The sequence below is a fragment of the Emys orbicularis genome, chromosome 5, assembly GCF_028017835.1.
Source record: "Emys orbicularis isolate rEmyOrb1 chromosome 5, rEmyOrb1.hap1, whole genome shotgun sequence".
Taxonomy (NCBI): Eukaryota; Metazoa; Chordata; order Testudines; family Emydidae; genus Emys; species Emys orbicularis.
Genome location: NC_088687.1, coordinates 92,082,217 through 92,098,016, shown reverse-complemented (window position 1 = coordinate 92,098,016; position 15,800 = coordinate 92,082,217). Strand labels below are relative to the sequence as shown.

The 15,800-nt window shown below is 41.0% G+C and overlaps 1 protein-coding gene across 1 annotated transcript in view; it reads left to right on the top strand.

Annotated features, from left to right (window-relative positions):
* The first annotated feature begins 1,042 nt into the window (after positions 1–1,042).
* The window catches only part of CRACD (capping protein inhibiting regulator of actin dynamics), a 110,997-nt gene continuing 96,239 nt past the window's right edge, over positions 1,043–15,800 (top strand). Inside the window, exons 1-2 of the mRNA XM_065405471.1 lie at positions 1,043–1,109; positions 10,771–10,842. Coding sequence (XP_065261543.1) covers positions 1,043–1,109; positions 10,771–10,842 — 139 coding nt within the window. The remainder of the gene's footprint in view (positions 1,110–10,770; positions 10,843–15,800) is intronic.

The window sequence follows — 15,800 nt, the reverse complement described above, 5'->3', positions numbered from 1 at the left end:
ATATCCTGAGACCAACATGGCTACAACAACCCACTGCATACAACTATGTACTTATAATGGGCAGAGATGTCTCCAAATCTGTATCCTGGCTAGTAGCAAGAGCTGAATTTTCCCTTCAGAGTGACAACCGGTTAATTTTGTTTCCCATCATCAGGTCTTGAAAAGGTGTACTTTGTGTTAATGTAGTATCCAGTAGAAATAATATCTTATAGTATTGCCTTATCTGTGCCCGTACTGTATATATGTATCATCGTGTCAAGCAACGCACCCCCACCATATCATCCTTCTCTCCCCTTTCCTTCACCCTGAAAAAAGAGAGGAAAAAGTATTTCTAGGAGATTGAGATTTAGTTTGATAGCAGATACACAGCATACAAGCAGTTCTCTCTCTACAATAGCTTTTCAAGACCTTTTAAACTGTTATCTGAATTTGAACCTATGTTTACAAAAGATAAACCCCATAATTATTTAATGAATATCCTGCTGGCTCTGGAAGGTATAGTCTACTGGTATGAATAGCATTCTTAATGTAGGCAACAAAGTGTCTCTTCCTTTAGTGAACCTGTAACATTAGTTCTTTATCACCTGGTGGAACTTAAAATCTGAAAAACATACAGTCTTCTGTAAGTGAAAGCTCCGGGAACAACTGAACTTCCAAAGAGACGTATTCACACTGTAGTTTGGTTAATAAACTAGACACTGAAATTAAATACAAACGTATTCAATACCATACAGTCTTCTCATTACAGGGCTCCATAATTTGATGGAGGTATAATTTACTGGAGTGCAGTTGGTCATAGCTTATTAAATGCAATTATAATTCTTATATTTTATTGAAGATTTAATAGTCAAACTGGATAATACATTTTATTGCATATTTTAGCATATGTATCTAAATAATGTTAAAACATAAGAAATTTCATTGTAAAGAGGACAGAGAAAAAATGAGTGGAGCTGAGTTATGCATTCCTGTCTTCCTAAATTCATTGGTTATGTAAATCTGCTATGTTGTACTTTTTGTTTCAGTAACATTTGACAAAGCCATGGCTACAGATGAAAGGGACACTAAACAGAATGTTCAGGCTGAGGTACTGGGTACTGATGCTTCAGGTACTGTAAAAAATAAATTGGTGCTTTTGAGTGCAACTTAAAGAGGCAGAATCCATTTTCTTTTTCATTTTGTTTATGTATGAAGCTTCTTTCTTCCTCGTGAACTGGGCAAAAGAAATGTAAAGCTGCCTATATAATCTGTGCACTTGCTGTGACTGAAAGATTCTAGTGGTGACCAGTCTTCCAGGTTTTATTTATCACAGACTGGTCTCCTGACATTTTCCATTTTAAATAAAAGTGATATATCATAGTTTGGGCTAGCAAGTTCTTAGTGATTGTAAACCACTGTTTTTTTTTTTCAAAACAGCTCTTTCTTATTTTTAATGGGCCAAATCCTTTCTCAGGCAAAACTCATGGGACTTTTCTCTGCGTAAAGACTAGGTAAGGACAGCAAGCATTTGGCCCAATATTTCTTCCCTTTCTTATAAAGTTGCAGTTATATCTTCTTATTTCACATGGGCTTCTATGTTGAGCTTATATAATATTCAGCTCAGATTTAGCCTCACGTGAATCAAAGAATTCTAGAAATTAGAGATGGAGAGGCAGTACTGTCTTAGATTATCTTGTTACCCTTATTTCAATGCGGGTTTGTTCCATTTAGTATATTCCTGTGTAACACCCTGTTCGTGGCACCCAGAACTGTCAGCCACTGTGTTACCCCTCTATGTTAGCAACAGTGAGAGCTCTGCTGCTGCTAAACCATGTGTCAGCTCTCTGACACACCATCCTGATCTGCCTTGCCAGCAAACTCTTCAAAACTCTGCCAGTCTAAACTTTGCCTTGCTCATAACAATCAGTGAACCCCAGTTCCCCAGAGCATCCCCCGGTGTTTTCCAGTCCCTCTCACTGTACACTCACAGAAATTATTGAGTTTGCTGCCTCCAAAAAGATGGAGCACATATCAGCCAGTTAGGCTAGCTGACGAGTCACTCTTCACTCTAATACACAGCACTTGAGATGCTTTGTAATAAAACAAGAATAAGTTTATTCATAAAGATCAGAGATTTAAGTGATACTGAGCAAGAGAAAAAGAGACAGGTCTGGTTACAAACAAACCAAAATAAAACACATTTTCTATTGACCAAAGCTTAATCTTAGCAAGTTACAATCTTTGCCTAAGCAGTTTTCTTACTCACATCAAGTTACCAGCATCTCCAGCCCACTAGGCCAGGGGACCCAACATTCACAGAATACTGTTCCCATGGTTCCCTAAGTGATGGATCCCTAAAATGCCTTTTTGTTCCCCTTATCTTATCCAAAGTCCATTGTCTCTGCCTCAAGAGCCAGGAAAGATTCCTAGGGTGCAGACTCTGTCCCCCAATGTGCTCAATAAACTGCCACTTGTTTGTTTATCATATACGTAAATGTGCTTTCATTGCCCTCTGCCAATAATCAAGCTGGTCAGACAGGTAAATACACATTCCTTTTATCTAGGGCAGGCTGGGTTTATGCACTGCTTCCCAAACTCATTTTAAGAACATATTTCCTGCAGGCATATATAACTCTTTGTACACTAGCCATACATACCTCTCACAATGATTTTTTTTTTTCAGGGCCAGCGTGTCACCAGTTTACATGTCACCTTTTAGATACACTAATTACCCCCAAAATACTGTTGTCATAATGTGTATCAGGCTTGATCTGAGTTACAGTATGCTGGGCCCTCTGCCAGTTGGCATTGTGGGGGGCTCCCAGGGACACATCCTGACAGCTTTGTCAAGATGAACTTTCCCTTCTTCGCATAGAAATCTGTTCTACTGTCTAATACATTTGTTGGGAAACTCTTCCCCATATTACTAAGTCTAAACTTTTTCTTGGCATAATTTCATTCCACTATACGTAGTTATGTGCTCCTGGGCAGCTGTAAACTATTCCTCTTCAATCTTGGTGTTTGCATGTTTCAAATACTGTACTTGTATCCCTTCTTAATTACCATTTGGCCAGGTTACACACATTTTCATTCTTCATGTCTGTCTGTCTAATATAGTTATATGGCCCTGTTACCTTAGTATATGAGCAGCTGTGTTTCTTCACAAGGCACTTCATCAAACCTCTTAATACATTTTTGCCCTTTATCTAGTTTATTAACAGATGTTACAAGTGCTTGCTAAATATTATTTACACTAAATTGTACAAGGTGTTATATCTTGGATTATTAACTAGATAATGTAGTTACCAAATTCTTAACTGTTAGAAAGCATGTTTAGCATCACAGATGTGCATCAAATGCTCGGTTGCAGAAAAATGATCCCCCATTACGAGAGATGGGCTTGAACCTATATTTCAAATGCTAATCTAGGATTGGATCAGAGTTTGCAACTTGAACCACTCTCTGTGATGAGCCAAACTGGATCACTATGGACTTTGGGAATGTTTGAAATCAGATCCAAATGTCCAACATCCACATTTGGAAAAGTTTAGAATTTGATTCAGCCAAACATAGAGTTAAACAGTTTGGGTATGGCATTGCTCAGGCCTATCTCTACTAATCACAAAGATTAATTTCATTTCTGACTGTCATGAGCTGCCCCTTTCTGGGTGCACACCTTGTTCAAAACTTGTGTGTTTGTGTTGCTAGTACACTCCCTTTTACCCCTCTAAGGATACATCTGTGCTTTGAGATGGAGATGTAATTTCCAGCTCGAGTAGACCTAGGCACCGACTTCTCCTCTGCCCGGTGGGTACTCGACCCCCCCCCCTCACCCCTGCCCCGCCCCTTCTCACCCCTGCACTGCCCTCGCCCCTGCCCTGCCTCTTCTCCACCTCCTCTCCTGAGCGCGCCGCATCCCCACTGCTCCCCCTCCCTCCCGGAAAGTCCTAAGCACCGCCAAACAGCTGTTAGGCGGCGGGTGGGAAGTGCTGGGAGGCAGGGGGAGGAGCGGGGACGCGGCACGCTCGCGGGGGGAAAGAAGGCGAGGAGGGGGGAGCTTGGCTGCTGGTGGGTGCAGAGCACCCACAAATTTTTCCCTGTGGATGCTCCAGCCCCGGAGCACCCATGGAGTTGGCGCCTTCTGCGAGTAGATATATGCGTGCTAGCTTTGACAGAGTTTGCATGCTAAAAATAGAAGTGTAGCGATGGCAGCATGAGTATCAGGATGGAATAGCTGCCCGAATAAGTACAGAAGCTCCGCGACTTATGCAAGTGTTCCGTTCCAGAACACCTTGCGTAAGTAGAGTTTTGCGTAAGTCAGGAACGTATCTCCGACAATTACATGCCAAAAAAAGGTGCTTACGGAACTTTTTCCGTACGTCCGGATTTCTGTAAATTGGGTTTGCGCAACCCGGGGAGCGTCTGTACCTGAGATTCCAGGCAGGATTGTACTTGGGGAGTCTAGCCCATCCCACCACTCATGCCATGGCAGCTTCACTTCTATATTTAGTGTGCCAGCTCGATCAAAGCTAGTGTGCCTGCTGGAGCTGGAAATTATGCATCCAGTTTGAAGTGTAGGCATAGCTTAAACTTCCTTTTAGGACATTGCCTAGTATTCACAGGCAAATCTTGGCTGCTTTTCCTAACTCTATTTCAGCTTCAGGTAGGTATTTTGGAAAAATCATGTTGCCTTCATAATGCCTGTATGAGGCTGGTAACCAACGATATGGTAAAGGGCAGAGGGTGAAACTTGCACAAATGAAAGAGAAACCAGATTTATAAATGAAAAACATAAAACATTTTCTAAACCTGCAGATAGATCTAATCTGTATAACCGCACTAGTGCTGTGTACAAGCTGCAGATAACTCCTTTTTGCAATTTTTGAAGGGTAGTATTTGTCATTGGCTTGGCTTCCGTAGACATTATTAGTCCCATGCAGACTTGCACCTTTGAAACTCTCAGGCCTCTCAATTTTCTCTTCTTGCTTCCTTGTGTTCTCTTTTCTTCCCTTTCTGCTCTGCTCTCAGTCAGCTCTTCATCCTTCATCAGTTCTCCTTAAACTTACTTAACATTTTACCTTTTTTGTTCTTAGCTCCCAGCATTTTTTCTCCTCCTCCATCATCTGAATGATCCTCCCAATTAGAGCCATTGCCATAAGGCTGTAGCACTGAATTGCAGCCCTCTTTTGCATGTCTTAGTCATTCAGTTGGGAGCTAACATTGTTTCTGCACCTTGCTAAATAGAGAAGAGGCCACAGATACATGGAAGGCCGGAGGATTGGAAGAGCAAATCTGCCTGGTGACAGGAAGCACTTTATGTGCTTTCAACACTGCAACACAATAAATGCCAAGAAACAAGTTATCCGCTGTCCCAAAAGATGTATTTGAACCAGGATAAAACCATGGAACTTTCCAAGACCCAGGGGCTATGTACTAAAATAGGGGTGTCTGGTCTTTGTACTTGGGGAAATATGCAAGGTCACCCTTGCTGTAGTTTCTCTTAACTTCTGTTTGGCTACAGAGCCAGTGAAACGCTAGAAGGGACCAATTAACTCTGGTATTTTTATTCACCAAAGAATTAGAAATGGTTCTGTCTCTTTAAAATTGCAAACAGTGTGGTATTTTGTGCTGTGATTATTACTGCCATGTATGAACATGAAATTGTTCAAGTGAAGAGAATAACTTCATGGTATACTGAGGTGTGATGTGGCCTTATCATACTCAATTCCTTTTTCTTTCCACAGGGCTGTCTCAGCTTTGCACTTTCAATGCTGGCAATGGTTAGATTTCTATTACTTTGATTTTAAAAATTTAGAATTGGAAAAAAGTGTTAAAGTCATGGCAATGTAAGTTGGTGAATGGAACCTATCTGGTGGAAATTTAGCTGATCAGATCTGAGATGAGCAGTAATGGACTAGGGTGTCTGTGGTTTAATGAGATAAGAAAGGATAGGTGCCCAGGTCGTCTTTGCGTAAAATGCCCATAATAAGAAGTAGATTGGTGGTGAATTACAAGAATGATCATTAAAAGAAGAGACTGTTCTCTCCACTGGCAAGCTTAGGGGCACACCTTCAAAGATCACTTCGTGTGTGTCTCTCTTTGTCTGTGTGAATTTAATTTGTTCGAAAGGTGTTGGACTGACAGCCCTGGCAAACGAAGACTTCTGTTTACCCTCAGAACAGGTATAGCACAGACAGCAGCAGTGTAAGTTTTTCCACTTTGCCTTACCCACAACCCTAATCCTTGGGAGGAACAAATCTGGAGGTGAGAGAGAGTGCAGTTTATTCTCTATGCCCATTCAGTTCTGAGCCTCTCTGCTGATGTGCCAAGGAGAATGTCATTTAGTTCCATGTATGACTGTCATTTTTGTGATGTGGACACCTACCCACTAGGAACTGGACCGAGACCACCAAATTCATTTCACATAGGTGACTGAACAGGCATAGGATGGTGTAACTCCTGGTCACTACCAATAAGCGCTGGATTCAAGCCAGTGGCCTAGAAGTGGATGTTTTTATATCCCATTGCTAATCCCTTTATACAATCCCTTGGATCACCCGTTTTCTTACATTTACCTGATTAGTTTGCTATGTATACCCATCTCAACTGGTAAATATTAAATTATAAAGGAGAGGAGAGACAGAATTATGCTGTTTGAGGAAGTGTGAATCCTTTTGTGTTGCCTCATTGCCATTCCCTTATACCACACCCTGTTTAAATAACGTGTCCTGTCTTTTGCATCAGTAGTACCTGACCTGACACTTCCTGGCTTCTAATGGAGTAATTTAGACTGGTCTACAGCAGCTCTGTTTTTGATTTGGTTTGTTTTACTGACTTAAATATTTTCACTGACTGTATATAGGTTGTGGCATCTATCTGAATTGGTGAGCTGTTTGCTTTTTTTTTTTTTTTTTTTTTTTAAACAGGCAAGTTTGCTGACCAGTCATGTTTCCTGAGTTCAAGGTTTAATGATCATGTCAAATCAAATTGCATTAGCAGCGTTCAGTGCCTTACACCTAAGGTAATGCACATTGAAAAGAAAAAAAACCCATGTGGTCTGTTTTGTTATGATGAAGCAAAAATTAAAGATCTATGTCTAGAATTAGCTAGAATTATAACTCACTCTTAATGGTCCCAGTGGCTTCACCTTACCTTGTATCCAAAACAAGACAAGATGAAAATGTGAGGTAAGCCATGCTGTCAAGAGAGCACAAATTTCAGGATGTCATCAATATTATTAATACAGCTAATGGAGCTTCTCAAGGGTGAATTTATTGTTACATTAGGGGACTTCTCACTGCTGCTTCCTCTGAAACCAGGCCTGAATGATTTATTAAGTTTCTAAAAGTCAGGAATGCATTTATCTCAGGGTTTCCCAACTAAGGCTCCAGTGCACATGCTTAACTTTATTACCATGAGCAGTCCCATCAAAAGCCCACCCTAAATACATTTTTGCCCTGAAACCTTGAAGATCCCCAGGGCTCTCATGGTTCTGCAGGAGTCTCCACATCTACATTGACCTCTAGCAGTGTCCTTTGTCCAGTTCCTGGCAGCATGTTCCATTGGCAACAGTCTACTCATGGCCGCCCACTGGGTGTGAGGTGGGGACATGCACAAGCTGCGGCTGGGGAGGACGCATAGAGCTCTGTCTGGATTAATTTTTCCAGGAAATCTCTGCAGGGCTGGGGAGGTGGGTGTCTTCTTTCCATTTTAGCCTCCCTAGTCCTGACCCTAAACTGCACAGTCTCCATCTGCTTCCTTCAACGTTGACCACAGACCCATAAACTACCCTCTGAAGATAGGGAAACAGTGTTGTGAGAGTGGTTAAATCTAACCATTTAATTGCATGGGAAGGGAAAAATCTGTGTGGTGCATTTCCTCTGCACATGGATCTAGTGGTTGGCATGGGCTGGTGTGATCCATATCCAGTATCCTTCCAGACCATGTTCAGGGACTGTTTCAAGAGAGCTCAGTAATAAATTTTTTGTAGCTCTGAATATTTCAGGTAAAATGTCAATGTGGCTTAGCCAGTAGAGCTTTGGCAGCTGTAGATATTTGTGTATATAAGATATATGTATGCACTACCCATACACACATACAATTCCTCTTCGAATTCTTACAAAAATAGTTCTGTTTTTATCTACAAACTTAATAGCAGTCAGGTTTTGATATCAGTCAGTTCCCACTTACATGGGCAGCGGGTATCGCAGGCCAGGAGAGGCTGAGCCTCCCCAAATAGCCAGGCATGGCCCTGCCCACGCTCTTCCCTGAGGCCCCCTGCTGCTTCCCCCATGGCCCCAGCCCACACAGGCTGCTCCTCTTCCCCTAAGCGGGTTGGGGCTAGGATGCGCTGGCCTGTGGCCTGGGAGTTGGGGTGGCTGGGAGCTCTGGGACCGTACCACCTGGTGCTCCGGGGATGGGGGCCTGGGGTGTAGGGCACCCCATGACTGGGGTGGGGTGCGGCTTGAGAGACTGCTTCTCTCCTTGTGCAATTTTGCCACAGTTGTCAGTGTAGGCACTCGAGCTGGTGGTAGTGTTCTCTGTGATGGGTCCACGGTTCTGTGTAAATTCCTTGTGGTCTGAAATAGTCTTGGTTTTCTGACTGTTAGGGCATGCTGCAAGGCACATCTATTTGTGGTGCAGGGTGCTATGGAGGGAGGGGTTTGATGGAGGTTGGACCTGCATGGACAAAGGAGTTTGTACTGTAAGGGTTCAGGTTCTGTTGATGAGGAAAAAGCTGCTGTTTAAAATTATTTGTGTTCTGCTCATGTAATTTGTCAGAGACGCTTGGGGAGTTGGATAGTCGCTTTTTAAATTAGAAATAAAAGTAAACTCAGACCAGACTAGTCCTCTTATGTCATAAGAATCTATCAGTTTCACTAACAGAATGAGTCTTACAAGAAACATACTGATTATAAAATTTACCCCTTTGATAAATGTACTGTAAAACTCTTGGTAATGCCCTGAGAGGCAGAGGGTGGGGGGAGCAAATAGGTATGTTATTCCCAGTTCTCCTTTTACCTGTTCCTCCTCCTCTCCTATCACCTCCATCTCATTTGTCTGTCCATCTGTATTTTGGGATATAACTGTCCTTCTGTTGTGTGGTATTGAGGCACCTGAGCAGTGATTGGGGTTCTTTCAAGAACCACCTTCACTGGTACGCAGGAGCCAGGATCTCTGTCACCCTAACCAGAAGATGGCCATTAGCTATTTGGGTTTCTTATAAATCCAATCTCATCAGGATATATGTGACACCAAAAATTCCAAGTGCAGAGTTGTGAACAATTTTGCCACTAACCAAAATGTGTTCTGGGCAGAGAGATCAACTATAGGATCTAAAGTCTTTGAGGTCAAGATTTTCAAAAATGGGTGCCTAAGTCTAGGTTTGAAAATCTAAATAAGTGGATTTAAAAGGCTAACTTTAGCCACCAATTTTTAAAAGAATCTTGTCCAAAACTTCTAAGACATCAGATTGTGAATCACAGTATAACAAGAGATGGAGAAAGAATTTAATTCAGGATTGCCTAGCACAAGGCTACTATAGTAGTAGCTGCTTGGTGCTCTGCACTTTGAAAACTGGGCCACTTATTTAGGTGCTAAATATGGACCTAGGAGCCTAACTTTTGGCTACTATTTTTTAAAGTCTTGCCCTCAAAGACTGGAGGTCATAGATGTTTGAAACTTCTGTAAAGTAGTAGCCAGTGGAGTAATACATTAAGGGCCCAATACAAAGCCTATGGAAGTAAATGGAAGGACTTCCACTGATTTCAGTGAGCTTTTGCTGGTGACCAAAATGTGGGACTAGAACTGATTAGTAAAGCCTTCTTTAGATATTTGAGCTTTTCTCACTTCCAGAGAAGAAATCTCATTATTTTCACTTCCTCTGTGAAGATGGTGCGGTCTCGCTAAGGCCTGGTCTACACTAGCAAATTAGGTTGGTTTAACTACGTCGGTTAAACCAACCTAAGTCCCCATGTAGTCAGCACTAGGTCAACGGAAGAATTCTTCTGTCAACCTAGCTACCACCTCTCAGCGAGGTGGAGGTAGTATCTACACTGAAGTGCTACAGCGGCACTGCTGCAGTGGCACTGCTGTGCCGCTGTAGCGTTTTAAGTGTAGACATGCCCTAACTCACTTCTCATCTCCATTTCGTACCATGTAACCCTTTCTCAGAAAGTACTAGTACCTAACTACAGTGTTTCTCACTAAGCTTAGGGAGTGGATTGCATGGTGATGACTTGATGTATAACCGTTTCTATAGATGTTGGAAATGTTAATTGTAAAATAATTTAATTTTTAATCTGTTGCCTTTTAAAATGACTCTTTTATATAGCAGTTGTTATATCTTCAAAGTACCATGCCAGCTGTTTACTTTGTTTACCTCTATAAAAAGGTAAGTTGTCATTTTTCAATTTTATAGATGGGAAAACTGAGAGCAGAGAGGTTGAGCAACTTACCTCATTTCACATAGCAAGTGAGTGGCAAGTAAAGGGTTAGAATTTAGGAGTTCTTGGCTCTTAATCCCATTATTGGTTCACTAAATCACACTGATTTACCAGCTAAGAATTACCTTTTGCATTTTCTTTTAGAAGCTCCTTTACTTTATGAGGACTTTAGTGCAGTTGAGGGAGTGTTAAATAAAAGCTAAATATAGGAGTGCATGCACAACTTGATCCATAGGTCTGCATCCACAAAGTTTCCTTTCACTTTACGATATGTCCTTAAGAGCTCTCTAAAAAATAAAAACATGTTTTCTTGGTGATTTCATGGCTTCTGTTATTTCCTCCTCAGAGAAGATCAAGTCTGGAGGTTTTCTGACTACATCTGAAATTGTAGGGATGATCAATTTGTTTAAGAAACCTTGTAAGTACACAAACTGGTTTTGTGGATTCTGAAGCATACAATGTTCTGTAAGTCAAACGTGCGTTGTTAATTTTTTGTGGTTTAGCTGTGAGTACTCCCAGTGAATGGCTGATTGAAGGCATAGTGTGCTGTGCTTCATGTTTGCAAATTTGAGCTGCTGCTAATTTATGTGCTGCTTTCCTTCATTTTCATCGGGTCTTTAATAAAAAAAAGTGTGTGTATGAACTGGAGTCAAATCCAAATGCAAGAGTAATAGAGGGAATGTTCTTCCATTATTCTATTTGCATTTTTGTAGGCAACTAGCATCAGGGGGAGCTATCTTCACCTTGATGGGGAGATTTTAATCCTCATTATTTCTGTTTCATAGCAGCAATCTATACCTGTCTATAATCTATATTTTTCTGTTGTCTTTTGAATTGGCTCTTTTGACCTATGAAGGTACAGAATTCATGTATTTGGGGGCTAGAAGATACTTTCACATTCCTCACCAAAGTTAAGTGTGTGTGTGTGTGTGTATTTAGGATCATCCTGGTTATTTTTCAGCATCAGCAAAGATTATTTTTAAAAGCTTTCCTCTGAAATTCCATTGCTACTGGATTTTTCTGTATTGTCAAATGATACCATCTCTTAACTGCGTTGATATTCAATGATAAAAATGGAATGATACTAACGGTAGTTTTTATCTGCTACATGGGATTTGCAGGGATTATTTGACAAATGTAATATTACAACTTGATTTATGTGAACTGAAGAGGCATCAATGGTATCAGATTTGTGTCTGTGTAATTATTGGGCATTATATGATTCACTAATGCTGCGTTAAATGTGTTATCTTTTTTTCTGACCAAACTGCTGTTTAAATGAACAAGATTTGTTTTCAATAAAAGCCAATGGATAATGTTTTTATATTATAAAGGACACTGCATAACATTTCAGGCTTTCCTGATGTACGTGAACAATGATTCACAAGCAAGTAAAACAATAGCACTCTGTTTTCATTAAATTAGATGAAGCTTCACCTGAGCCTGCACGCTTGAAAATCCACCAGAGGGAAAAAGAATTTTTATTTAACTCACATTTTACCATATGGAATAATGAAGTAAATCCCACTGTAACTAGCTGTCAGGTCAAACCTTTCATCAGGGAAATAAAGAACAAATGAGTGAGTACATTGAGATCTTGAGCACTCAACATGTTATATAACCAGCTCTAATTATACATTCAAAGGATAGCAGAAGTAGGGAGAGACAGACATACAACATTAGGAGGGAAATCATTTAGGAAGAAGACACAAATTATTTGACATCTGAATTATTTGAAATACCTGGCCAGCTCTGTATTGTAATATAGTAATAGATCATATGCTCATTTGATTAGCAATTCACTGAGAAAAACAGAACAGACTTATAGTATAAAGAAGTTTTTCCTTTGTGAATATGTGTGGGAGTACAATATGTTCGTTCAGTACAAAGGAAAGGATTTACTCATGTCAAATTTTCAGACTTTTTTAGGTTTCCTCTTGTTCCGTAGTCAAGACAACTTTGCCATTAGCATTGTGGGAAGGAAACTGCCTTCCTTTTGTTATGTGACTTTACAGTGTTAGCTATTACTAGTTATGGGACTTATTGAGATTTCCTCTGAGACCTCTTTCCACTTGGATTCCCAAGAACTCAGCTCAGGCCTAACCTGCAAATTCCAGATCCAAACTTTCTCAGACTTAGGAATGTTTGAATCCAGGGTTTGGTTTGTGATTACGCACTTGCTACAAACTTACCACTGAAATGATGATTGTCTTATCTTATATCACACGTTTGGCACAGATCATTGGATCACATCTCCTATAAAAACTGCCAGATACCTGGCAGCCAGCCATGAGCCACATTCAAGGATAGATAAATTATCCTGAGAGTCACCATCTCTTTTTCTGATGTAGGAAATGTATATCCTGAGGTACCTCCTACTTTAATAGAGAGAGAGACATAAATTGGGTTTGCATCCCTCATCTGACCCATACACTTTGAGTCCTGTGAGTGGTATAAGGGTAGAAGTTCTTGTGGAAAGGCAGATAGAACTACCACATAGCAATTAAGTATCTTTTTAATATTCTATAAAATAAAAAACATAATATTGATATTTTAATGTCAAAAGAGAAAGCTGTACATCTACTAGAAAAATAAATATAACCCAGGTAACTGGCATGAAGCATCCTTTGAATGCCTCAGGCTTGCGTCTCTTTCATTAGTCCAGAATGGGTGTTGGTGTTAGAACCTGACTGTTACCATTCCCCAGACCTTCCTTGATCCAGTCTCTGGTCGCTCCAGACCTTCCCATCTTGCATCTATTTAGCACACATAGAATATATATATGAAATAGCACTTGAGTTGACCGTAACACCAAATAAATGTTAAATGGATGATAAAATGAACCAATTGGCTACAGTTTTGAACTGCTGTATGTGATACTGCCACTTGCTAACCAAGTTCTTACGCAAATAACATGCTGACCATGACTTGTCCTTGTCTACACTTTAAGGTCATGGTCATCATTGCATTGGCAAACGTGATTGTTAGAAATTGTGTTTAAAAACCTATTGAATTCCCAAGTGTGGATGGCCACAAGGGACATGAGCAGTCTCGGTCCCTAAACTCAGAGCAGCACAGGGACTGCTCCCTTTTGTCACCACTATAGCTGCACATCCTTCCAAAGGGAGTGGGAAGAGATGGATGGAGGTGGGAGCTGTGCCTCTTCCTTCAGCTTTGCAACAGCCCACACATCAGGCCAGGCACACCCAAGGGATCAGACTGCACACCAAGGAGCTTCTGGGGTGTTTGTGCCTCTTTAAGGCAAAATTCCTTACACACACCCACACCCTCCCCCCCCCCCCACACACACACACATCTAGTGTGATTCAAAAGGGGGAGGAAGTTTGGTTTAAATCAAAAGTGAGGAAAGCCCCTCGTAGTGAGAAACATTAGAGATGATGCTTCTCTCCCCGCCCCCCCCCCGGGTGCTGCAACCTGCTGCTGCCCAGCAACTGAAGATGACTGCCATAATTTATTCTTTCATATAATCACAGAGCCTATTTTTAAAGAAAAAGAGGGAGGGGTGGGGGAAGCATGAGCTTAATTTACATTACAGATAAATATTTCATTACCTTACTCATACCGTAACCATCTTTGCACTGTTACTTCAGATAGCTGACACTGCAGACATTTTCTCACAGTATCAGGACTAATGCAGTTATGCAGAGCGTCAAGGGGTCTTCCCCAAAATGCAGTAGGAAATCTGATGAGCTCTGGCATAGTAATCTGATGTTAATAACTGGGAAAACAAGAGCATTGAAATGATCGTTCTCTTTGGAAATAACTTTCTTTAAAGTAAAATGTTAATTTCCCCCCTCTACAAGTCATGATTGAGATGGCTGCCTACAATGCAAGGTGACTACAGCTGTTGTTTTGATGTTCAAACTTGACAAATCTTTCCGAAGTGGTGGTGTGAGGAAGACCTCCATATCAAACAGCTGCAAACTGGATTTGCTGCTTGTTGTACCTCAGCTTTAAAATGCACGAAAAAGAGAGGTGTGTTCATCTGTCCAGAGTAGCCAGTCACCCAGCTGAGAAGGATTCCTTTGCTATTGTTCATTTCTTTTTAGTAGCTTGTTCATTTCCACCCATCTCACTTTTTGTATTGAACGTCAATTTTTAGCATTTGCATGCAGTGTTGTTGTAACCCACACACCTCCTGGCTGTGGTGTTCTGTCCCATCTAGTGGCACCAAGACCACATAGAGAGAGTAAAATTAATCTGCTCTACAGCTTTAGCTAACAGCCAGTTGGCTCTTAGCTCGTGCAGTAGAGGATCATGCACTAAGCTCCAGAGGTCCCCAGTTCAATCCCGCCTGCTGATGATCGGGGTCTGTTGGCGTTACAAGTGGGGAGCTCGTCTCCACAATATTCTTGTACTAGTTTCATTCAATCCAAAAAATATTGAAACAAAATCTGATATCCAATTATAACCCTGTTGAAACACAAACCAGTGTTCTCACTGGTTGACTAGTGTTTCTCTTGGAGGAACTGATCCTATCATATGCTGAACATCTCCTGCGAGGTACTGAATCCCCTCAACTCTCATTGAAGTCCATTGGAGTTGAGGGCACTGGGCACCTCATACTATCATGTCCATAGACAGTCTGAGATAGAGGCTGCTGGTGTAATCACCTGGGAACACCAGGAGTAATGATGGTGTCTGTCCTAGGAAGCAAAGAGCCTAGCAATGTAGAATTCGTAATTTGCACCTCCAGTTGTCCATCTAATGTCCATATCTAAGATACATGTTACTGTGGTGTCTTAGAACCTGTAGTGCATTAATTTCCCTTGACAATAGATACATTTAACTGTCCCTACTGATCATTATTGGACCTGCATGGAAGATTGTATCCTTTTATTAGTGTACTGAGTCCTTCCTACATCCTCTCTTAAGCTATCATGATTTCTGTGTTATACAATTGTAGGTTCACAAAAACATAGGGCTGGAAGGGACCTCGTGAGGTCATCAAGTCTAGTCCCCTATGCTGAGGCAAGTAAACCTAGATCATCCCTGACAGGTGTTTGTCCAGCCTGTTCTTAAAATCCTCCAATGAGATGGGGATTCTACAACCTCCTTTGGAAGCCTATTCCAGAATTTAACTAGCATTATATTTAGAAAGTTTTTTCTAATACTAACCTAGATCTCCATTGCTGCAGATTTAGCCCATGACATCTTGTCCTACCTTCAGTGGACATGGAGAATAATTCATCACTGTCCTCTTTATAACAGTGCTTAAGAAATTTTAAGGCTGTTACATCAAATAAAATAAATTACAATGAATGTTGGTGATGCTGAAGAGAAAGCACTGGCTGTCTTCTTTGGCATTCAGATGTAATTGGGTCCAACTTTTATTCCTAAATGTAAGGCATTTTA